Below are 26,814 nucleotides of genomic sequence, written 5' to 3'. Positions count from 1 at the left end.
GCCCGTGTTCTTTGGAGAAGTTTGTTGAATGTAGATCTGAGGCGACAATAGGAGAAGTTAACTCGCCGCGTCTTCAGAAGATAAAATCAATTACTTCCTAACCTCCACTTTGTACTTTTCACTATCCATTTACTCTCTGTTAGCTCGACATTGACACAAGGGAGTCTCGAGTCTCCTCAGCTCCGGTCTCTGTTTTCAGACTCCGCACATACACAGATGGAAGAGTAAACAGAACTGACATTAAGAAGCACAAACGCAGATTCTTTTCTTAAAACCTTGTTCTATGAGACCAAGAGCAGAGATAGTGGCTTGGCTTTAAGTGATGCTGCCATTAATAAGAAATAGCTAAGAGAAGATATCAGAGCTTTAAAGTGATAGTTCATCTAAAAATTTGACTTTTATCATCATTTATTCAACCTCATGAAAGGCAGATAGGGTTGGAACAACATGAGGATGAGTAAATGTGACCCTGGACCACAAAACAAGTCATAAGGGTCAATTTTTTTAAATTAAGATATGTACATCATCTGAAAGCTGAATAAATAAGCTTTCCATTGATGCATGGTCCGGGATACAACTATTTGAAAATCTAGAATTTGAGGTGCCAAAGAATTGATATATCGAAAAAAAAAAAAAAAACTTTAAAGTTGTCAAAATGAAGTTCTTTGCAATGCATATTTCTAATCAAAAATTAAGTTTTTGATATATTTTCGGTAGGAAATTTACAAAATATCTTCATGGAACATTATCTTTACTTAATATCCTAATGATTTTTGGCATAAAAGAAAAATTGATCATTTTGACCCATACAGTGTAATTTTGGCTATTGCTACAAATATACCCGTGCAACTTAAGACTGGTTTTGTCACATTTGTCACAAATGATAACAGACTTTTATTTCTTGGGTGAACTGTCCCTTTAAGAGCACAACAACTCCTAAAAGCAATACAGTATATTGACAGTTATCCAGAAATAGCAAACCCTTTCAGTGTGTGTTAGAGTTCATTTAAAATTTATGTAAAAAGAGGCCCATATGGCTATACATGTTATCCTGTTGTAGCTATCTATTTTTTTTTTTTGTCAAAACTCGGCCCACTTAGAAAGAAAGAGGCCATCTGAACAAACTTTAACAGTATTATTTTTTATTTTATTTTATTTTATTATTTTGTATTTTTTTTATTTTACTGAGAACCTTAACAAAATATTTTTTTAGCCTGTTATCTATTAAAAATGACTTTGTTTGCAGGTGGACTTTTTTGTTAGTTTGTTTTAAGTTGCATCAAGGCATCAAGCCTATCAGGTTAGAATTTAAAGAAAAATTTTCTAGATTTGTAAGCAATTTGCATGCTGTCTGAGGCCGAGAATAGTCTAAAATCGACCGAGTGACGACACATTTGTAGTATCTGGCTTTAAATGTGCTCGTACATGAATGAATGGGGTTTCCTCCGCAGGCCGTTTGGGGAGCTGGTGTCTGGTGTGGAGAGGTGGCGTCTGATTGTTAGTTGGGGTTGTGTGAAATCCCACTCTTATAGCTCTGAGACACATGAGCTCTGAGGGAAGCCTCCTAAGTGTAAGATGAGTGAAAGCAGTTAGAAGAGCAGTGGGTAGAGAAAGAGAGCAAGGAAGTGAGTGGCACTGAATAACATAATGTTAAATGCTCTGTAAAGAGCCGCAAGCGTGTGTCCTACTGACATACGATGAATTTATTGGAAGATGACTTAAAGGGATAGTTCACTCAAAAATGAAAATTCTGTCATTAATTACTTACCCTCATGTCGTTCAACAGGTAAGACTTTGTTCATCTTTGGAACACAAATTAAGATATTTTTGATGAAATCCGAGAGCTTTCTGACCCTGCATAGACAGCAATGCAACCACTGTGTTCAAGGTCCAGGACATTGTTAAAATAGTCCTTGTGACATCAGTGGTTCAACCGTAATTTTACTTTTTGTGCACAAAGGAGTACTTCAAGTTTCTACATAATATACCATGGCCTGTAGTGTATGTTGTCATATTTTAATCTCTTTAATTGGCATAATGAATGATTTAATCAGCCTCTAACAGGCCCAGTATTGTACTGAATCCCATTAGCTTCCATCAGCTGTCGACTGCAGTAAATGTGGTCCAAAACATTAATCCCACTTAATTCTTACATCTGTTTGCTTTCAGCTTCAGTGCAGATGACTTGCAGTGTGACGTAGAGACAGTCTTATTTACCTGAGAGGAAAGATTGACTTCTGCGTCTTAAAATACATGGTGCATTCAGAAACCATCAAGAGCAGTTCAGTCAACAGCTCTGTCAGAGAGAGAGCAGTGTCAAAACAGTCTGGAGAGCTGTTGTGATTCACACGTCATCTTTGGAGGCTTTCCTCTCAGGTTGTGAAAAGAGGCCGCAGTGAAGTTTCATTAATGCGTATGAGTCAGCCCCGACTGTGAGAAACCACAGAGGAATCGCATCAGCTCTGCACAGAGCAGAAAGCACACACTGAGAACACAAAGTCTTTATGGATAAAAGACTCACTCATTACAGTTGCGAGATGTATTTACTTGGAACTTAATGTTTGATGCTACCAAAATTTAAGCCTCTGTTAGTAACTAGGAAGATCTTTTGGGTGCTATATTTTTTATATATATTGCCAAATTTATCCCAAAGGATGGGGGTTAAAGAAGCAATAAGAGTACTTTTTGTGTGCAAAGAAAACAAAAATGATGACTATTTTCAACAATTTCAATGCTGGCTTCTGTGTCAGCAGCAGCACACACATACTGTCCTGAACGTGCAGCAAAGAGTGAAACGAAGAGAAGAAATTGATGAATAAAGTCATTATTTTTGTTTTCATTGTGCCCAAAAACTATTCTCCTAGCTTCTTTAGGTTAAGGTTGAACCACTCATGTCGCATGGACTATTTTATTGATGTCCCTACTGCTTTTCTGCGTCTTGAACACGGTAGTTGCATTGCTGTCTATGCAGGGTCAAAAATATCTTGTCGTTTAGAACGACATGAGGGTAAGTAATTAATAACAGAATTTTCATTTTTGGGTGAACTATCCCTTTAACGGCACATAGGCCACAAATAAGCAAATACCTGTCATATATTTTTTGTTGACATCAAAGGCTGTGCGTCTAATCAACTCAACAGTGTTTTGATGCAAATTCATCTGTCACTTGGTATAAACAGCCAAATTAGACAAATGCCAACATGGACAGGTTGCGTGACATGGCCTCATACTCAAAAACCATGCACAAAATTGTGCAAGATAGAAAATGGGACCTAGATTGTTGTAAATAAGATTTATAATTAAAATTGTAAATAAGTATATTTAGATGAATATAAATGCAATTAAATTAGTGACTCAATTAGTAATTCTTTCTATCTATCTTATCTATCTATCTATCTATCTATCTATCAGTCTGTCTGTCTATCTATCTATCTATCTATCTATCTATCTATAGTCTTTCTCATTAACGTTTTAGTGACTGTTGTTAGTTGGCTGTTGTGTTGCAAACCTCATAATTAGACCACGCAGAGAAGCGCAGCTGTGCAGGCCTGTAGTATTAAATGTGTGCAGCCATGCGCACAGAGTCCTGTGTTTATGTTGTTACCTTAAATCCAAGGGCAGGTCGGCAGGTTTTTCAGCCAGAGGGGAATACGTTCTGCTCTGTACATAACTACACACACAGTGATCGAGAGAGAGAACTTGCTTGACAGTGATGGACTGTACTTTGTCGTCTCCTGTGAAGAGGAGTCTTGTTGAATGAGATCTTGAGGTGGAAGGCAGTAAGTCAGTCCGTGTGGCCTCTCCACGCGCTGCCATCTTTAAATGCGGCCCATCTGTATTCTCCCTCACAGGGGGCACACACACACACTAGCAGCACTTCTGCCTGTTGGCTGTCAGTATGTTGGGTTTAAGATTCACAGTGCATAGATGAAAAATGGTAACAATTTGTTGCTCTACTGGAGATTGCTCTGCTGGAGATGAAATGTTCAATAGCACATTTAGATATTATTAGATAGTATTAAGAGAATTAAAACTTACAATACCCATGCAGAGTGCTAATTTTTGTGTAGGATATGACGGTTTTGTCCCCCTTCTCTCATCTTAAAGTTCAGAAAATGACATTCTGTCATTAATTACTCACTCTCAAGACATTTCAAACCTGTAAGACCTTTGTTCATCTTTGGAACACAAATTAGGATATTTTTTATGAAATCCGAGAGCTTTCTGACCTACATAGACAGCAACGCAAACACTACGTTTAAGGCCCAGAAAGGTAGTAAGGTTGAGTTACCATATTTTAGTTAGCAAAAAAGAGGACAGTGGGGGCCGGATTGTTTGGGGGGCCCCCCCAAAAAATAGCCCCAAAGTAGCGCAATGACCATATCCCATATCAAAATTCAAAATATTTAATTTCCATACCTAAAATGTATATTTTACAGTCACCCTTGTGTAGATTGATCATAAACACAGCTAAAAGGCTTCCTACCAGTGGCCATCACAAACATCTTGCACAGTTTTATTACAGGTAGAATGCAAAATATTTCAATGCAAGCATTTCAGTCAGATGTAATTTATGTGATATTACAAACATTTAACCCATGGGAGAAAATCAACCCTTCGCAACAGTTTAAAATCAGCCCAATTCCATGCAAAAAATGCGGATTTGGCAACCTTGCATCCAACACAAGCTGCAGGAATCAGATCATTTAACTGATCATGGGTCAAGACAAGAGTAAGGAGAGATGACTGCCAAATGATGCTGGAGGATTTGCTGCTCCGCAGATAATGTGCTTATATCTGATCTTGCAAGATGTGCTCCCTTTATACAGAGTGTGCGTGATTGTGAAATTGAAAGTGAAAGTAAACAGCCACTCATTCAAAAGAGATTTAAATACTCATCAGATGATAACGGCTCCCTGATCTGCGAAAATTATATTCAGTATGAGAATGATTGCGTGACCAGGCTGTAATGGCCTGAAATTAAGCAGGAACGGGATCAAGAAAACAGTCAGCGGGGCTTTAATTCAAAAACGCGCACAACGAATGGCAATATTTTGGGCAATTTAGAAATCCTGGCCGGACGCATTTTTTTTAGGTCCAAAAAGAGGACATGTCCAGGGAGAAGAGGACGTATGGTCACCCTATAATAAGGACATTGTTAAAATGGTATGTAGGTTTAGAAAGCTCTCGAATTTCATGAAAAATATCTTAATTTGTGTTCTGAAGATGAATAAAGGTCTAATGTATCATCATAACTTTTCCAGCTTTTTGATCACTCCAGAAAAGTTGTGCTGGTCCACCAGCTAAACTAAATAAGAGCTAACAGTTTAAAAATGCATGCTGGTCTTGTCAGATAGTGTTTATGTGTGAGGATGTGTACTTTTAGTTTCTGCAGTGTTCAGAGAATGAGAATCACAGTCAGATTTCATGCGAGACAACCACAGGGCCTCCAGACGATCGAGAGATTCAGTCCACCTCAGCGTTTAATCCAGTCCACCTTCAACGAGTCCTACGAGAGCTACGAGGATTGTGTGACTGAGTAAACTGTATAACGAGAGCGTAAATACCTCAAGAACTAATTAGACTGTGTGATTATTAATAATATAATCTAATACTGTGACCTGTCTTTGTGCTTTCAGCAAAGAACGTGTAATTAAACCTGATGAACTTAGTTCTGTTGTATTAAACAACACCTCTTGCTTAAACTCTTTGAATACACATGTAAGCAAACTTGCCACCGTGCTTTCATTAAGACCTAAGGGAGTGTATTTATATTAAAGCTTGTACGCCAAGGTGACTCATGATGATAAATGAATGTGGGCAGGCGTAAGGTCACCCTTTGAAAGCATATCAGCACCTTTACGTTTGCATTTAAATTGGGAGTATCTCCACATCTAAATTAATTTTAAAGCCTCTGAAGAAAAGTGAGATCGGTACAGGGAACCAACAGCAGAAGCTTATTAAGTCACAAATGGGATGTCTGTGATGTTCTCTTGCTCTGCTGATTGAATATTTGTTGGGATTCATTTGTGTTTACAGCAGTAACAGTGAATTAACTACATGGCTTGCTGGTGAACTAGCATTAGATATTAATTTACTGTGTCCTTGAATGTAAATTCATCCTTAGTTGCAAAGTTGAGTCTGTTTAAGCTTGTGTTCCCAAAGTCACAGAAAGTTTGGAAATATCCTTGAATATTAAATTTCTGGTTTCAAGCCTGAAAAATTCTTTTGACTGGACTAGTATTTTAAAGTTTTGGGTTGTTAGGATTTTTTTCCTGCTTTGGAAAAAAGTATCTTATGCTTATGAAAGCTGCATATATACATATTAATACAATTTTAAATACCTTCTCTATTTTAATATATTTTACAGTAAAATGGCAAAGTTGAACTTTCTGCAACCTTCAAAGGACTCTAAACCATTGGTCTCAAAATAAATTCCTGGAGGGCCACAGCTCTACACAGTTTAGCTCCAACCCTAATCAAACACACCTGATCCAGCTAATCAATGTCTTCAGAGACAACTCTGCAGAGCCGCCCTCCAGGAATTGAGTTTGAGACCTCTGCTCTGCACGATCCCAGCTGAGGAATAAGGGTCTTATTTAGCGAAACAATCGGTTATTTTCTTAAAAAAAAAATAAAATAATAATTTATATACTTTTTAACCTCAAATGCTTGTCTTGCCTAGCTCTGTGTGAACTGTTTTTTCCGGTCATGGCAGTTAGAGTACGTCTAAAAACTCCCATCTCATTTACAACTTCAAAATCGTCATACATCGCTGTTTTTACCTTTTTTTTGTAAAGGGTGTTTGACCTTCTTTGCATGTTCACTTTGTGAACACTGGGTTAGTATTTCTGCAGGATGATTTTAAGTCGGAGGAGAAAATGAAATGGGAGTTTGTAGACGTACCCTAACTGTCATGACCGGAGTTCACACAGAGCTAGACAAGACAAGTATTTGAGGTTACAAAATACATAAATTGTAATTTTAAAAAAACAACAACAACAAAAAAAACGATCGTTTCACTAGATAAGACCCTTTTTTCCTTGGCTGGGATCATTTAGAGCCCTTTGAAGCTGCATTGAAACTGCATTTTGGAAGTTCAAATTTGGGGGCATCATAGAAGAGAAATCCTGAAATGTTTTCCTTAAAAGACATTCTTTCTTCAGTCTTAAAGAAATTAAGGCATGGACATCCTGAATGACAAGGGGGTGAGTACATTATTGATTACTTTTAACCAGTTAATAGCCTTTGTAAAATTAAAATATATATATATTTTACACTTCAAAAGTTGTTTAAGTGCTTTAAACACGTTGATATTCTGTTTCAGTATCTATTCAGTCATGTTAAAATTGCAGCTTGTATTGTGAAGCTTGACAACAAAACCTGACAGTAGAGCCCTAAATGGTAATGTTCTGCTCCTCATGACTGCTGGTGTTATTGTTACGTGTTTTGCAGTTGCAATCATCTTCACGCTTGTTTCTATTTTAAATTGAACCTGGAGGTGTAACTTTTCCTTCACACAAGTCATGTAGGTGTGACAGACCAATTTTGCACTTCTATTCAGTATTCAGCAACAAAAATATATACATTTTATTTTTAATCAACATTTTTGTATGTTTTTTTCCATCAAGTTTCTTTATTTCTTTCGTTCTTTCGTGCTTTCTTTCGTTCTTTTGTTCTTTCTTTCTTTTCTTCTTTTCTTCTTTTAAAATTGTATTTATTTATTTTAAATAAATAAAGCCAGGGTTGGCTTTAGTGACAGGGCTGTGACTCATTTTATCCAATCCATCCTGCTCTTATAGGCCTGTGACGTAAGTTCATTTGGCCATTTCCAGCAGATTTGTCTTTGGAAATGGCAGCGGTCATAAAAGCCTGTTCAGGGCCATTTCTGGGTGGCCTCTGATTAGCTGTTAGTCACTGGCTGAATGGCCCGGGAGGAGCTCGAGCCTGTCAGAGGCTCTGGGAGAATCAGGCATGGCCTGTGCGTCATAACTGTGTGTTTCTGTGGGAGGGAGGCATCAGGTGGTCTGTGTTGTGTTAAATAGGCTGATGTGACAGGGAGGTGGGGGTGATGATGAAGGGTGTGAGATGACTCTGTTACACTCTCATGTGTTTTTGAGTTAGAGGGTGTGGGGTGTTGCTTGGATGAGGATGCGTGACAAGAAAGTGTTTTGTGGGGTTAGTTAAAAGGGTTTTTGATGATTATTAAAGCATAGAACTTCTGACAGCATTCACAATTAGGATGTTGCTTGGCTCAATATGGTTATCATGTAATAACGAAACAAATCAGATGAAATAGTAACTTCTAAATTAGTACACGTTAGTATTTTGGGGAATTCATTTGAGATGTTTCAACATTTTTGGTTCACTTGGATTGATACCGCAACATGAAATGTCAATGTTTTGACAGCATCTTAAATTTGAACTCTTTTATATATGTGTAACTTTAGAACTGTAGAAAATTGCATGTATTATAATGTGAATATTTTATAATAAATAAAAATATTTGTAATTCTTTGTCATTTTTAAAGTGATGGTTCACCCGTATGTCATTCCAAACCTGTAAGACCTTTGTTCATCTTTGGAACAAAAATTAAGATATTACTGATGAAATTTGAAAGCTTTCTGACCCTGCATAGACAGCAACAGTACTACCACGTTCAAAGCCCAGAAAGGTAGTAAGGACATCGATAAAATAGTCCATGACATCAGTGGGTCAACCATAATTGTATTAAGCTACGCAAATAGTTTTTGTGTGGAAATAAAACAAAAATAATGACTTTAACAATTTCTTCTATTCAGTGTCAGTCTTTAACATGCAATCACTAGAGTACCACAATAAAAACTTATCTGATAATTTGCAGCATCAGTATTATTATTTGTATCAGTGATTTGGCCTTCATTCATAGTACTAAAAATATAAAATATTTTAAATTTTGTTTTTGTTTTTAAACATTGTTTTTATGTTGTTCCAGAGTGAAAATATTTCTCATTAATGATTTTATATATATATATGTATGTGTGTGTGTGTGTGTATGTATGTATATATTTTTTACCAGTTAAGATCCGTAATATAATGTTAAATGCCTTTTAAATACCAATTTTATCCTTATAAACCAGAAAAAAATAAACATATATACTTTTTATAATTTTTTAAAAGTAATGTAATTTTCACTATTTGTTTGTCCAATGTTGTTATGACCACAATGACCACACGCACAAAAAAAAAATAAATAAATAAAAAAAATAAATAAATAATAATAATAATAATAAAATATATATATTTATTATGATTTGTAAACCATTTTTTTGGGCTTCATTCATAGTACTTAAAAAAAAAGCATTTAAAATATCAAATATTTTAAATAAATATTGTTTTTATGTTCTCTTAAATACCCATTTTATCCTTATAAACCAGAAAAAAATTAAACATATACATTTTATAAACTATATATATATATATATATATATATATATATAAATTAAAATAAAAATGTATTTTATGATTTGTAAGCCATTTTTACACCCCTGAAGTTGTCTAGCTGTTTTTTAACAGATTGATATTACTTTTCAATGTCTATGCAAATATATAATTTATATGATATATATGTTAATGAGCTCACGTTGAAATTACAGCTTGTGTTGTGAAGCTGGCATCTGGCTTTCTTGATGACTCTCAGACTGTTAAGACATAAGAATATCTAAGAACTGTGTACCAATGTCTCAAATGGATAATAAATAATTTTATTATCAGATTTAAAGGGATAGTTCTTCTAAAAATGAAAATTCTGTAATTATTTACTCACCCTCATGTTGTCCCAACCCTGTATGAGCTTCGTGGTACTCTTGTGAATGCACATCGAAGACTTACACGTAAGAGAAGAAACTGTTGAATAAAGTCATTATTTTTGTTTTCTTTGCACACAAAAAGTAAAAGGTTGAACCACTGATGCCAAGTGGACTATTTTAACAATGTCTTTACTATCTTTCTGGACCTTGAACGTGTCAGTTGTGTTGCTGTCTATGCAGGGTCAGTAAGCTTGCAAATTCATCAAAAATATCTTAATTTGTGTTCCATAGATAAACCAAGGTCTTACGGTTTTGGAACAACATGAGGGCAAGTAATTAGTATTGATAGAATTTCATTTTTGGCTGAACTGTCCCTTTAAATTTAGTTGAGGTCAGTCGAATCATTAGAAAGAACTCCTACTTTGACACTAGCCTTTTTCTCCTTCTGAAGAACATTGACTGCTCTCAGGCATTTGAAGCTGTGGAAAATACGGATTCTGTTTTTAAGCAGAGAATAAAAGATGTTTACTGATGTACAGAAATGCTCAGTTTCACCACAGCTTACAGAGCTTCGGAGTGACACAGCAATAAAAATTAAATCCATTTCCTCAAGGCTGCGGAACTTAGAAGAAGATCTCAAGAGACCGGAAAAGTAGTCTTGACTCAGATACACATGATATTTAAAGTGCTGGTATTTTAAGCGCACGCTCCCCTAGGGCTGCTGGAGCAGCTGATGGCGACGCTCTCGTGTTCGTTTCCGTCAGACGGTTAACTGGCATTTCGTGCAAAATGAGAGTGATTGAAATGGCTTCTGACTTCCTCTCATTTGAATTGTATAAACTGAGACAGTCCACCTCTAAATCTGTCTCACTGCTTAAACTTCGTGACCTCAATCTGCTGTGAGCTCTCGGCCTAAATGTTCAAACCGCAGCAGGGTCATAATTCAGAGCGGTTGATGGTGTCCTTGAAGCCTTTGTGCATTGAGGCCCTTGTAAATTAACTGTTCTGATCTTTGACATGCAGGGTAACTGTAACCCATGTACACTTCTGTGCTATTATGGATTTAGCCATCACTAATCATTTGGTTTTTGACTTTTATTGCCTTCCTTTGATTAAGAGTCATTTTGCATCCTACTTGTGACACGTTGTACCTTCAACTCAGGAGCTGAGAGGGCAAGGTGATGTAAACAGCGTAAGGTTATGCACTCTGTGTCATTAAATTCTTTCTCCTATCAAGTTCCTCTCGGGAGTGTCAGCGACTGGCTTTCAGCACCACGGACAGGGACATTCATCAGCGCTGGGCTGATGTGGTGGCAGAACCATGAGCTGTAGATCATATCCCATCAGGCCACGGGCTGACAGCTCATTTTGAAGGCCCAGTTGATAGGGAGGGCGGAGCCATGACAGGCTGCATATCCATCAGGCGTCCCGCGACCCATCTATGCACTCTGTATCATGGTTTGGCACCTCGTGCTACTCAAAGTCGTAAAGAGCTCTTTTAGCATGGTCTAGTCCTAAATATGCCCCTCATTTTTAATTGAGGTTTATGGGGCTGCTGTTACCATGGCTATTAATAACCATTGATGGACTAAGACCTTCAAAGTGCATTGGAGACAAAAGGAGACTGCGTTCTGGAGGGAATAATGGACTGTTCTCCTGCAGGTTGTGTAAATGAAAAGAACCTATAGCCTCAAGGCAGTGCATAATTATGAGAACCTGACAGAATGTGCCCTTGAAGCAACAATCTATTTACATATTGTATACACAATCTATGTATTAATAAAAAAAAATATAAATATATCTACATATTTAATAAATAAATAAAAATAATAATAATAATAATAATAATAATAATAATAATAATAATAATAATTATTATTATTATTATTATTATTATTATTATTATATATATTTATATATATATATATATATATATATATATATGTGTGTGTATGTGTGTGTGTGTGTTTGTGTGTGTGTGTGCATATATCTATAATTATCTAAATAGATTTTTATTTTATTATTTATTTATTTATATTTTTGTCATCATTGCCATTATTATTATTATTATTATTATTATTATTATTATTATTATTATTATTGTGTGTGTGTGTCTGTAATTATTTTAGTTTTTACAATTTTTTTTTATTTAATTATTTTTAATTTTTGAAATTATTTACTACTACTACTAATAATAGTTATTTTATTTGACTTTATTTTTACGTTTTTATAATTGTAAATAATTTAATAATAATAATAATAATAATTATTGTTATTATTATTATTATTATTACTATTAAGTTGTGGATATATGTATGTGTGTATATCTGTAATTATTGTGTTATATTTTTTTAAGCTTTTATCATTTTAAATTACTTAGAAATAATAACAATAATAATAATGATGATAATAATTATTGTTGTTGTTGTTGTTGTTATTATTATTAGGTTATAGATATATGTGAGTGTGTATGTATCTATAATTATTTTATTTTGTTTTATTTTATTGTTTTTTTAAGTTTTTATAATTTTAAATTTAGTAGAAGTAATAATAATAATAATAATAATTGTTGTTGTTGTTGTTGTTATAATTAAGTTCTAGATATATGTATGTGTATCTATAATTTTTTTTGTGCGTGATTTTATTGTATTGTTTTTTAAAAGTTTTTATAATTTTAAATTATTTACTAGTAATAATAATGATGATGATGATAATAATAATAATAATAATAATAATAATAATAATAATATTTATTGTAATTATTTTAGTATATTATTAATTTTATTTTAGTATTTTCATGTAATATTTATATTTTTATTATGTAATAATAATAATAATAATAATTATTATTATTATTATTATTAGTAGTAGTAGTAGTAGTAGTCCTAATTTTGTTTTGAAATAATAATAATAATAATAATAATAGTAATAATTTTGTTTTGAAATTATAATAGTAATAATAATAATACTTTTATTCCAGAATTAATCATACAAAAAAACATTTTTTTTGAAGTGTCCTTAAATTTACAATTATATTATTAATTCTGTGAGATTGATCAACATTTTGACAATGAAAATTTTCTCATTTAATAAAGTACTTCTTCATATTTCAGTTTAATAATTTTGGCTGCAAAATATGACTAAACTAGTATGGGTAAATACTGTAAATATCGACAAGTGCAAAGTCAGCACATTCTTGTGGTTTTGTGAAAAGTTAGGTGAAAAAAAGGACACATAACCGATTTCCTTCACCAAAAGTAAATCTAGACTTCATTCTCCAGTGTAATAGATTTCATGGCTTAAAATAGAAGGTGGCTGTCAGAGCACCTGCACTTCATACCTAAGTAAATTGGTCCCCAAGTGTTTCTGTGTGTACTTAAACCTACCAGTGAAGACCGTACCCAGAGAAGATGACAGCTCTTCTCTTAACCACCATTCATGTTTTTATCTTTAATAACATGGCTGAGAGAGAGAGAGAGAGAGAGACAGAGAGAGACAGAGAGAGAAAGCAAGGGACGAGGAAGAGTTTTAATACCCCTGCTGTTAAACACTCTGGCAGTAGTTGTGTTTGGCCTCAAATCATGACAATGGAAAAGGAGATGCTATAAAACAGCAGCGTGAACTTTATTAGTATATTTCATCTCAGGGAGAAGTAGGCTGTGCAAGCGTCAGGAAATGAAACCCTCTGTTAACCTCTCACAGCATGTGCCTGAATTAGAACAGTGAGCGTTAGCCTACACTTGTGTTATGAGAGGTTCAAAGGTCAAGGTCAAATAGCATCAGAATTACACACTGTTTTTCCCTCAGAATCGTACCCAGCCAAACCCAAACCTGGGTTGTTTTTAGCTGCCTTAGTCGAAACTAATATTTAAGACAAGAGTTACACAAAAAGATCACATAAATTGTTTAGTAACTTGTATATTATCAGTCCTGGAACAATGACAGCTGTTCATATGTGAACATTATATGCAAATAATGTCTCATATGCAGTTTGAGGTGCTTCCTCTGTGCATGTGTGATGCAGAAGATGCCTGTGCTGGAAGATGATGCATGCTTTCACAGGATTGACTTTCTCTAGTACTGAAGAAATCACTTTAGAAATGATACAGTATGTCTTCATCCAACGCAGTAAGTTTGCATGGGGGCTCTGTCCATTTATGCATTTATGACCCTGCTCATCACTCTCTGAAATATAGGATTTCAGATTTTTTTGCTTACTTTTCATGCACCTAAAGTTGATGAAAGCCAAAAGAGCTCCAAGTCCCCTGCCTGCTCTGACTTTACCACCTTATCCCAGATCCCAATGCTTAACTAACTGCTGTCATATTGTTTCAATCATTGTGATGTAGTGTGTATTAGGTCTGGGCGATATAACTAAAAATTATTTTTCATTATTTTCAACAATGTTTTAATATATATCTTGATTTTTGCTTTAAAAGTGTTTGTTCTTTTAAAAAATCAGAAATAATTTCAACAAAACAGTCGTTTTAACTGTATTTTTGCTGTAGTTTATTTCTTAAACTAAATTGAATTAAAAAAATAACTAAAATCAATGCAAATAAGAAGTAAAGTAAAATAAAATAATAAATAAAAAATTTAAATCTAGTTGCAATGATCAAGCCATGTTTTCTACACTGATTTTCACTAAATGAACAAGAAATAATGATATTTAATCATTTTCATTAATATGCACCAATGCATAGTCATATAGACTTTAACATATATGTAAATACATTTTTACCAAAACATTTTAATACACAAAAAAGGACTTTCTTGACCATTTTTGAGTGATAACACAAATTAAATTGTTTATTTTAAATAGACCATTTGAACTAATTTACTTAAAAAAAAAATGTGACCCTGGATCACAAAACCAGTCTTTTTTGATTAGTAATATGCATTGCTAAGAACTTCATTTGGACAACTTTAAAGGCGATTTTTCTTAGTATTTTGATTTTTTTGCACCCTCAGATTTCTGATTTTCAAAAAGTTGCATCTCAGCCAAATATTATCCTATCCTAATAACCTACATTAATGGAAAGCTTATTTATTCAGCTTTCAGATGATGTATAAATCTGTTTTAAAAAATTGACTTATGACTGATTTTGTGGTTCAGGATCACAAATAGATTTTTCCAACTCTTTAAATCTGTGCAACAAGGAAGAATTCTGAAATTTTTCTTTCTTTTTTTTTTTTAAAGGGTTAATTAAAATGCCTATGATATTCAAATGAATGTAATTGCACAATTTTATACAGTGTGAAATCATTGATCATATTTGATGTATCGCCCAGTCCTACTGTGTATTATGCTTTTCTTTGTCTCTTACTGTACCTTCTCTCCTTCTCTTTCTTCTGTATATCAAGCTATTATATGTGTTCTGCTAATCTTGTTACTGTTGTTGCTTATTATTATTATTATTATTATGACCTTGTTGTTGTCATTTATACTTTGTGTATTTTCTTTGCGTATTTCTTTCATTGGGTTGAATGAGTTTTGTTGCTTTGAGCGCTCTCTCCCTTTCTAACCCTGCGTTCATTTTGTTATGGCCTGACCGCAGTCCAGGATGACGCTGCCCCAGGTACCCAGGAGTACATTATGTTGCGGCAGGATTCCATCCATTCTGCGGATATAAGGGGTAAAGGCTCCCCTTTTCGTGCTAAGTGTCATGAAATCTTCTGCTGCCCACTGAAGCAAGTCGTCCTCAAAGAAAGCTCAGAGCCCGAAGGTTTGTGTGCAACACATCCATGTTTTTCTTTGTATCTTTTACTTAAGTTTAAGTTTCATTTCAACTTGCTTTTGTTTTTTTGCCTTTTCTTAAAAGCATCTGGCTTGTGCATTTTCTGTTCATGAGCTGTATGTGTGTCTTGTTGAAACTGCTTGAAGCCTGCGATGTTGAATGCCCTAAGGACACACTCTCCTTTTCTCTCTGTGTGTGTGTGTGTGTGTGTGTGTGTGTGTCTGTGCTGAATGCAGACCTGTGCTCATGATCCTTCAGATCTGTATTCACCAGTGATTACCTGATGATGTCATTCTACCTGAGCTGAGGCTCCATACTTACATTTCACAGCATAAATCAGTGCTCTACACTCATAGATTTTTTTTCAGGAACATTTATATCCAAGTTAAAGGAGAAGTCCGCTTCCAGAACAACAGTTTGCAGATAATGTATCTCACACCCTTGTCATCCAAGATGTTCATGTCATTCTTTCTTCAGTCATAAAGAAATTCTGTTTTTTGAGGAAAACATTTCAGGATTTTTCTCCATATAATGGACTGATATGTTGTAGGGGTCGACCGATATGTGTTTTTCAGGGCCGATGCTGATACCGATTATTACAGATCAAATGCACCGATAAACGATATTTTGAACCGATATGTGTCAAAATACAAATGTCACATTTTTTGTCAACACAGTAGCTTAGGAAAAGCTGAAAACAAAAATTACATTTGCCATTTAAAATTATAAGCAAAAGAACAAATCCCTTGGCTTGTAGCCATGACGAAATTAAATAACTTTTAACGAAAAAATGTCCCGACGTCGATTTCAGCGTCTCTCCCACAAAGGAAAATATATATAAATACAACAACAAGTAGTAATAGACTAAATGATAGATGTCGGTTTCTTAACAGTAAACTGACCATTTTCTAGTCCAAGCTGAACGTCCTTCAAGGACAGCGCATCCACACTTTGCTCTGCCATGTGCCATCCTCTGTCTGTACAGCCCGCTCTGATGACCGTTATGCAAATCCTGCGTGCACAGACCTTGGGAAATAAAATGCGCGGCAGTCCATGCGTGCGTAACAGTCATGAGCGCAGGCCGTACAGGTGCTCTATAAGAATGAGTAAAGCCAAAGACTAAAGGACAGACATGCTGTTCAGAAAGTACGTCGGGAAAAGGAAATTATTACACCGCCTGCTCCCGTCCAAATTACACCAGAGTTACCGACCGCTACCGCGTTTTGTTTGTAAATTTATTCCCGCGTCGCAAAAAATCTGGTCGAGTCCCGCGGGAATGCAGACCTCTAGTATACGGTCCTACTTTTGATTAATTCATCCAAACTTTGATGACTCATCCAAACTTTGAAAAATTCCGTGGCATTTAGTGTTAACAGTATACAGTACATTCCATTTATATGACTGGATTCCGTGATTCCGTCCGTGTTCTCCGCATCCGGGAAATCAAGATAACATTGAGGTGTTTTTGCAACTTCACCGTAAAGGATTGTGAATTACTAAAACACAATCAACTTCTGCTGCTGACTTACCTTTGAGAGACAAGTGATTACTGCCGCACGCTGCACGCAGCTCCAGCAAGCGCGTTCTGTCTGTGTCTTCACTTCCTTCAGCCTTGGAGTTGATTGGTCGGACTCGCGACTTCCAACAAATCTGATGCGCGGTGGGCGGAGACTGCTCTAGGGCACAGAGTGGTGAGCTCTGACAGGCTGCGTCGGAGCCAAAGAGCGCATTTCAAAAATAAATTATTTTTATCGGCAAATCGGTTTTGAAAATAACCGATTCCGATAATCGTGAAAATGCTTAATATCGGCGCCAATAATCGGTAGGGCCGATAATCGGTCGACCTCTAATATGTTGCCCCGATTTTGAACTTCCAAAATGCAGTTTAAATGGGGCTTCAAACAATCCGAAATGTGGTTGTAAACGATCCTAGCCGAGAAAGAAGGGTCTTATCTAGCGAAACGACTGGTTATTTTCATTCTAAAAAAATATAATTTAAATACTTTTTAATCTCAGTCGCTCGTCTTTTCTTGCTCTCCCTGAACTCTGTGTATTCTGACTCAAGACAGTTAGTGTATGTCAAAAAACTCCAATCGTATTTTGTCCCTCAACTTCAAAAATCATTTCAAAATCATCCTACATCGCTGCAGAAGTACCGACCCAGTCTTTGCAAAGTGAACATGCAAAAAAGATCAAACAGCCTTAACAAAAAAGGTAAAACAGCGATATAGGGCGATTTTGAAGTTAAGGGAGAACATGAGATGTGAGTTTTTCAACATACCCTAACTGTCATGAACCGAAAAAAAATCCAGGCAGAGTAAGACAAGACGAGTGTTTGACAATAAAAAGTATATAAATTGTATTATGTATTATTCATGAAAATAACAGATCGTTTCACTAAATAAGACCTTTCTTCCTCGGCTGGGATCGTTTACAACCTCATTTGGGATCGTTTGAAGCTGCATTTAAACTGCATTTTGGAAGTTCAAACTCTGAACACCATAGAAGTCCACTATATAGAGAAAAATGCTCAAATGTTTTCCTCAAAAAACATAATTTCTTTATGACTGAAGAAAGACATGAACATCTTAGATGACAATGGGGTAAATCTGTAAATCTTTGTTCTGGAAGTGGACTTCTCTTTTAAAGTGATAGTTCATCCAAAAATAAAAATTCTGTCATTATTAGTCATTATGATGTCGTTCCAAACCCATAGGTTCTTTGTTCATTTTCAGAATGCTAATTAAGATATTGATGAAATTAATGAAAGTTCTGACCCTGCATTCAAACGTTCAAGGCCCAGAAAGGTAGTAAGGACATTGTTAAAACAGTCCATGTGACATCAGTGGTTCAACCTTAATTTTATGAATAGATGACAATACTTTTTTGTGCACTGATAAAAATAATTTCGTGGTGAAGTAAATACTACAAAAAACAAATGTAATTTCTACATTAAATAATTTTGTTTCATTCAAGAAAGTAAATTCAATATTAGTACTTACTTTAAGCTTGTAGAATTTAAAGTTTGAACTTAAAATTATATTTTACAAAGATTGTAAATATCAAAGTCATGATCCTGTTGTTCCTATCATACACCTGGGCATGAATAATTATTTTTTTTTTGCTGTTTTCGAGATGTATTTACACTGTTTTGTGGTTGCTTTTGCTGTTAGGCTAAGTTAGTAACTTGCTGTTTTGTGAGATCTGGAGTTCATTTTCTACTCTAAATGACTCACTCGAACACTATTCAAGTGAAATGTACTTGAGTATTGCAGGGTAAACTTAAAATAATTAAGTATAAATTACTCATCAAACTCTAACTGGCCATGTTACATTGACTTATTTGCTTTGGTAATTTTACATAACTTAGTTAAGTAGATTTTACTTAATTCCATACTTAAATTTTATTTAAAAAATATGCGTGCAAAAACTTGCAAAAGAAAAATGAGGTAAATTTTACTTATTGTTTTCGTGTGTGTGTGTGTGTGTGTGTGTGCTCAAAGAAAACAAAAATAATGACTTTATGCAACGATTTCTTCTCTTACGTGTCAGTTATTTTTGTTTTCTTTGTGCACAAAAAGTATTCTTATAGCTTCATAACATTACGGTTGAACCACTGATGTCACATGGACTATTTTATCGATGTTCTTACTGTCTTTCTGGGACTTGAACGTGTCAGTTGCGTTGCTGTCTATGCAGGGACAGAAAGCTCTCAGATTTAATCAAAAACATCTTAATTTGTGTTTTGAAGATGAATGAAAGTCTTACGGGTTTGGAACGACATGAGGGTGAGTAATTAATGGCAGAATTTTCGTTTCTGAGTGAACTATCCCCTTAATATTTTCCAGGTAACTTGACAGGCAACATTAAACACTAGCAGCCCTTAAAAACAAAAACTTTATTAGTAATTCTTTATAATAACTTCCATTAGTCATGAATTATACATACAAATGTGTTAAACAATCTTCTTTTTAACTATAAAATTAATACAAATTTGAATGGATTTTAACTAATGATGTTATGTATTCCATAATATAATTATATAAAGTTAACAATATTGTATATTATTTTGTAAATGTTTGTAATGAAAGTTGCTTCACATCATCCTTGAAAGTGTCTAAATGCTGTAAATTACAAATTAAATTACATAAGATCCACAATTTAGCCCTTGAAAGCCAAATTCATGAATTGCAAAGGCATGGAACATTTGAATATTATGAATATACTTCGAAAAATGCTGCCTATATGTACACTTTGATGTAGGAAGAAAACGGCATTTAGGGTGTGTTCACACTTGTCATGTTTGGTTAGATTAAAATGAACTCTGGTGCAGTTGCTCTGTTAGTGCGGTTCATTTGAGTAAGTGTGAACACTGCCATCTGAACCCTGATGCACACCAAACAAGCGGACCGAGACTGCTAAAAAGATGGGTCTCGGCCCGTTTCCAAATGAACTCCTGGAGTGGTTCAATTGAAATATGAATGCAACACGGACCAAATACTTCTAAACAAAGCAAAAACAAGAAGTAATGACAAGATGCGACGCTATGCGACATGATTACATGAAGGAAACAAATGAGCAGAGGGAAAACATGGAGCAATGAGAAGGTAAATTGCATTTATGAGCTTTTTGTGAGTTTGCAAGTGGTAAAAATAAAATCATATACATGCAACAATGAGCATGCTTAGTCCAGCGGATGGCATTAGGTATATTTAACTTAAAGCGTTGGTGAGCACAGCGATCAGTGAATGGGTACTTTGATGTCATACACCAGCAGCGCAGCTTTAAGTTGAATGCACGCTTTCCTTTTGTGTTCAGTGAGTTCTGTCACAAAATATACGTCATTCAACCCGACCAATCAGGTTGTGAATGATTCACTATGCCTTTAGGTTCAGTATCTTTAGGTTCACTGTCAAAAATGCCAGTGTGAATGCTAAGCGAACCAGGACCAAATGTATTATATTCCCTTTTGGTCCAGACCAAATGAACCAACCGAACTACAAATGTGAACACACCCTTAAACACATGCAGTAATACAGTTAATACTACATTTAATACAGTCTTAAAGGCACTTAAAACTTTATCCATCCTTAGCTGTGAGTTTTGATCAGGGGACACTTACTCATTTAAATAAATACCTTTTTACATTGACACTAGTTTGTAAATGACATTCTTTAGTGTAGAGCCCTGTCAACACAAAACATCCCATTTATTGTGGCAATTTTTCACTAACCATTTAATTTGAGAGAGTGATTGAGTGAGTGGACGATGATGATGATAATTCACTAGCATGCCCTACTTCCTTTTATAGATCAAGCTCCACCCCCTTATCATAAGCCCCTCCCCTTTAATAACACAGCTCTTCCCTCTGTATCTCTGTCTTCTCTTTAGCCTTACACTCATTTTTAGACATCCCACTCCCCACACATCAGGTCGACATTAGATGAATATCTGTTTAACTGCTGGCCATGTGTTTCACAAATGATAACGTTTCTGCTTTCAAAGGGCTGGCTTGGACCCTCTGTCTCTTTGTTTTTCTTTCCCATCGATCTGGCTCTTCCTGTCAGGTGTTTTCAGATGCATGAGGGTTGCTGATGTCGTTTGTACACAGGTCCGATTGTTATGGGGCCCTGCATGCGGCTGAATGCTGTATTGTCTTTATGTTGAGGGAATCTCGTAGAGTACTAAGATTGTCCAAACATGTTGTGAATGTGTTTGTAAAGTGTTTTTCTTTTCAGACTCTCAGATCACTCGGTAAGCCATCAGCAGTCACCTCAAGCCTAAATAAATAAAGTTAACCACACAAATGCGCTCATCTCCGCCGCTGTGCTGGATGACATATGAATTGTTCACGCATGGCTGGAATGCAGCTCTAGATTGATGGATAATTTAGTTGTCATAGATACAGTGCCATTGCTGCTGACAAACATGTGCCTAATCAATTATTCAGTAATGGTTTATATTCACGGTCATTACTACCTCATTTCTGCGTCGTATAGAGTTGTCGAGAGTCTCTGAGGAGCAAGGGTGAGTTGGGTGCGGGGAATCTTTTCCATGTCTGTTTGTGGCAAATTTTTATCTGTCTGGATCACGCTGCAAACAAGAGGACACGAGTGAAAAAGAGAAGGAGGGGAAGGCTTATGAAGAGACAGACTGGAGTACTGCAGATCTATTATTCAGTCTGACTGAAGCTCTGCTCGGACGTGACTGAATTTGCAAAGAAAGTCATGGGTTTCTTATGAAACATGCTCATAAACAGCGTTCCATCAAGGGTGACGGGAAGCGTTCACCTTAAAATGAAAATTCTGTCATTATTTACTCATGTCGTTCTAAATGCTTTCTTTCCTCAGTGGAACAAGAAAGGAGATGTTTGGCAGAAAATTCACACTGCTCTTTTCCATGCAAGGAAACCTTCAAAAATGATACCAAAGCTCCATGAGAGTACCAAAAGTTGTCCATACACAAAAAAAAAAAAAAAAAAAAATCTGTAAATAAAACAGAGATTATTGGAGTACATATTAGAGTACTATTCTAGTATTTCTACTTCAAAATGTATTGCTACTTAATGCAGTGTGTGACTTGCTGTTTCTTTGTAATTGTTTGTCAAATTTACTAGCAATTTCAAAGTGAAAATAGTTTTTTTTTTTTTTTTTTTTTTTTTTTTTTTTTTTTTTTTTTTTTTACAGCAGTGGTATTGCTTTATTCCAAATGATAGCTTTTTGTAAGAAAGTATCTTAATTATCTCGAATCTCACATCGTAGCTTAAAATGTGGTATGTTTTTTATAGAAAGCTTCTCATGTGGCTTCAGAAGATGTGAAATATATCATACATTTAGTGTGAACTAATTTTAGGATGCTTGAAATCAGTTTTATTTTTCTTCCCAAATTCATTATTTTCTGGATTTCATTTTTTTTCTTTAAATTTTTTCTAGACTCTGTTTTAATAGTTAAGTTTAAAATGCAATTTATTAAACATTTAACAGAAATAATATATTTAAGGCCCTGTGAAATACATTTTATTTTTATTTTTCTTTAATTCAGTTTTATTTTTACAGAATCCTGGATTCCATTTTAATGGTTTCATTCAAGTTTAATAATCTCAAGCATCTCTATTCAATTAATTGTATAAAAAAAAGTATCATTTTTTATTTATTATTTTTGTTGTGTATTTATACTTTCTGGTAAATATTTTTTCTAGTTAAAATTCCTAAAAAATAATGTATTAATACAAATTTTATTATTTGTAGTAGTACTATCATTACATTAAGTAATTTATTTCTGTCACAGTTTCTTCAAGTTAAACCAAACTTTTATTTTGACAGGTTGCTGTGAAGACCTGTAAGTTTCCGTTTGTATATGATATGATGATTTTTCACAAAAGAAATGGTAAAATGGACATGAAGTGACTCTCAGAGCAGTTCTAAAGATTGTGTTCATGTACTCGTATTGAGTCGGCAAAGGCTGAAAACTGCACATCTGCGCCATTCATTCACACAGATACACGCAGGACATGCAAGATTCATATTTAAATAGCATTTTTTCAGTTTAATATTCACAGACACTAGTCCACATTGTGTTTTGATTAAAGTGTACATATCCACTTTTGATTTATTAATTCAAAATTTGGCAAATTCCGTGACTTCACTTTATGTGGTAAATCCCATTTTAATGACTGGATTCCGCATTTCTGTCTGCGTTTTCGGAAACACCTGCTCACTATATGCTTTCATTGTATGGAAAAGAGCAGCGTGAACATCCTTCCATCTTGTGTTCCATGGGGAAAAAAGAAAGTCATACTGGTTTGGAGCAACATGATGACATAATGTTCATTTTTGTGTGAACTGTCCCCTTAAGAGAGAATGGACATCTGAACCACTGTGTAGGAGGATGACATGCTGTTCTGGGATCAGATTGTTTGTCACAGACACTCAGAGTTAGTTGGAAATATTTCAGTGATGGAGAAAGCAAAGGGTGCAGGTGCTGTTCCTGTAAGCTGAAAATCTGTTGCTGATTTCTTACACTACAAATATTATTGCACACACACACATTCGATGGAGTCTCAGATCAGCAGTGGAGTCTATAATCCAAATCCCTGTAGTGCAGCAGACTCTGTCGTTCTCTCTCTCTTTAACTTCTCCTCTCTGTCTCCTGTTGTTACGCTACTTACCCTCAACATCCTTTATCTTTTTTGCTCTCTTGAAAGCTCCAAATTCAACCCCGAAACAATATCAGCCTGATTTCTGTCTCTATCTTAATCTCTTTCGGTATCTCATTTTGTCTTTTCTGTCTTTCTCATTCTTACAGTGAAATATGTCCCAAAGGCCTGTTTCTTTATCATATTTAATCAATAACTGAGAACAAGTTGTACTTTTACTATTTATCCTCGAAAGTACACACTTAAACCTGAGTGTGCAGTAACATTTGTTATTTACAGACCGAACTTCTTCACATCCCACAAGTTTAATAGTCCCTGTCTTCTCCGGAAACGATATATCACCCTGTGATATGTGTGGGTGTGTATATTAACATTTTTTTCCCTCTTGAATTTCCAGCCGCCATTACTATGATAGAAAGTTGCTTGCACTTTGAAAAGTTTGCGGTCAGATAGATTTTTAATGCTTAAAGTCTCACTTCAGCAAAATACAGTAAAAACAACAATATTGTGAAGAGATCTAAATGATTACAAATCATTTTGTTCAACACTTTGAGTCAAAAAGACTCAAATGCAAATGTAAAATGCAGAGGTCATAACTTCTCAAGTGATGTCCATTCTTCAAACACATAACATATTGCAGTTATAAATCACGGCTGCATCCATAGCCCTCTTTTGCAGAATCTGAAATAATGGCTGGCTTGCTCATTTCACAAACCATGTGTATCAATAAAGCGCTTGGCACATTCATCCACTCTCCCACCTGTGTAAACGGCATCAGTGCGACTGATGAGCTCTGAAATTACATTACGGCTGACCCCCACTTCTCATTTCAGCTGCTCCTCTCAAACTGCATGACTCAACGGCGTTATCACTAACGGCACAAGTCTAGCTTGACTCTAATAATGGTGTTTTTGTTTGTTTGTTTCCTCATTTTGTTGCATCACGCTCACGGAATCAGGCTGGAGCTATTTATGCAAATGTTTGCGCAAATAGAGAAAGCATGAATAAGTCATGGTTATGATAATGGACGTGGGCCGGGGGAATTCAGATGGGTGGAGCGGAGTGAAGGACCATCTGCACTGCACTCTATTTGTGAGGTGTTTTTAACAGTGTGTTTTATATTTGCAACAGGGATTTTAGTGCTAACATTTAGACAGCACAGTTGTGTTTCTTACCTGGGTGTCTCTAAGGAGGTGTAAAAGGTGAGAGCTTGAGTTAGTGAAGGTGATCTGACTGGTCATTCAGGTGGCACTACTGCCATCATCTTGCTCCAGGACACATAGCCAGACTTTTAACTGCTGTGAAATGCCAGAAGTGTGATGGAGGGCCTCCAGTGCGCCATTGTCCTGTCATCTTCAACTGAGCTGGGATAAAAGTGATGCCACATACCCTCCGCTTCATAGCTACAGTTATTTCTGAAAGGGATGGTTCACCCAAAAATTAAAATTTTTTTAAAAACGCGGATGGGATCCAGTCATAAAAACGGAATTTACTGAATAATGCATAATTTGTCAAAGTTTGAATTAATCAAAAGTAGGTCATTACACTTAAATCAAACCACAATATGGACTAGTATCTGTAAATATTATGCCGCAAAAATACAGTTTAATTGTGAATCCTGCATGTTCTGCGTGTCTCTGTTTTAATGAATGGAGCAGACAAGCAGTTTTGTTTACTACACACACTGAAGCACGCGTGACGCTCGCAGTGATTTCAGCATCTGTTGTCTCACTAAATGAGGACATAAATACATGAACAATATCTGTTAAGAGTCACTTCGTGAGCATTTAACCGTTCCATTTTAGGAAAACTAGCGTTATGTCATATAAACACAGAAATGTAAAGGTAGACACGGCAACCCATCAAAATAAAAGTCCAGTTTAACGTGAAGACATTGTGCCAGAAATATATTACTACTATTATTAATACTACTAAAATGAAAGAAACATTATTTTTTAGGGTATAATCACACAACATTTCTTCCATGTTTTAATTTTAATAGTAAATTCCCCTTTGTTTGGCAAAAAAGTTAATTAAAAATTAATTAACAGATAAATGAAATTGTTTTATGCCTTCATTTGATAACCAGAACATTTTAAATACACAACACAGAATTTTTGAGGGTTAAAAAAAAACTTCCATAAGGCTATTTTAAAAATAAATTTGAATAAATTAAGTATGCATTCAAATAATTAGACATGCTCATAACACAGAATTTGATAACAATAAAACATGGTAAGAAAAAATTAAACATTTCATATGGCCCTAAACATGTCATTTTTGTTAAACCTTTATTAAACTGATGTGAAATTGTATAAATTTAATGATTTTAATTATTATATATGCTCTTTGATCAATAAAAATTAATTTAACCATTAAAAAGGAGTTGAGAAAAATTTAAATGGGAAAAAAATGAATCCAGAAAACTTAAAACGGAAAAATGGAATTTGGAAAAAAAATAAACGGAATTTGGGAAAAAATAAAACTGATTTCATAGGGCCCTAAAATTACCCCTTGGTTTTCTCACCCTCAAGCCATTTTAGATGTATTGTATATGACTCTTTTAGAAGAATACATTCAGAGTTATGTTAAAAAAATGTCCTGGCTCTTCCAAGCTTTATAATGGCAGTGAATGGGTGTTGGGATTTTGAAGTCCAATAAAGTGCACCCATCCATCATGAAAAGTGCTCCGCGTGGCTCTGATGGGTTAATAAAGACTTTCTAAAGCAAGTCGATACATTTATGTAAGAAAGATATCCATATTTAAAACTTTTTTAAATATGAGAGTGAGTAAATCATGGGGTAATTTTCATCTTTGGGTGAACTATTTCTTTAAAAGTATCATCAGTTTTAGACACCAAAATGTCAAATCAAGCCTGATTACCCTGGTTAACACTGCACCATAATAATCAAGATCCTGAATCACAACTCTCTTTAATGCTTTCTTGAACCATTAGGTCACTATCCTTCCCTACTGGGTTTAGAGCGGCTGCTTAAACACCGCTTCTCTTTTAGACACTTCTTCACACAGCCTCACAGACCTCCTGTGGCTCTCCTGGAGTGAAGATGTAAAAAAGCTGCCAACTCAGATCTCACCTGCTGTCACTTTAGTGGATTCAGTCAAATCCAGTA

General features: G+C 35.1%; 1 protein-coding gene across 5 annotated transcripts in view; it reads left to right on the top strand.

Annotated features, from left to right (window-relative positions):
* Positions 1–26,814, top strand: part of fgf13a (fibroblast growth factor 13a) — a 147,845-nt gene that overhangs the window by 49,474 nt on the left and 71,557 nt on the right. For 4 of the 5 annotated variants that reach the window (XM_051127364.1, XM_051127363.1, XM_051127365.1 and 1 more), the window contains one exon: positions 15,348–15,515. The exons of the other annotated variant lie outside the window; for it this stretch is intronic. In XM_051127364.1, coding sequence (XP_050983321.1) covers positions 15,348–15,515 — 168 coding nt within the window. The remainder of the gene's footprint in view (positions 1–15,347; positions 15,516–26,814) is intronic. 5 annotated transcript variants of the gene reach the window in all.

This window comes from Labeo rohita, chromosome 14 (assembly GCF_022985175.1).
Source record: "Labeo rohita strain BAU-BD-2019 chromosome 14, IGBB_LRoh.1.0, whole genome shotgun sequence".
In the NCBI taxonomy this organism is placed as follows: Eukaryota; Metazoa; Chordata; class Actinopteri; order Cypriniformes; family Cyprinidae; genus Labeo; species Labeo rohita.
The sequence above is the reverse complement of the archived record's forward strand: the minus strand, read 5'-3'. Positions and strand labels throughout refer to the sequence as shown.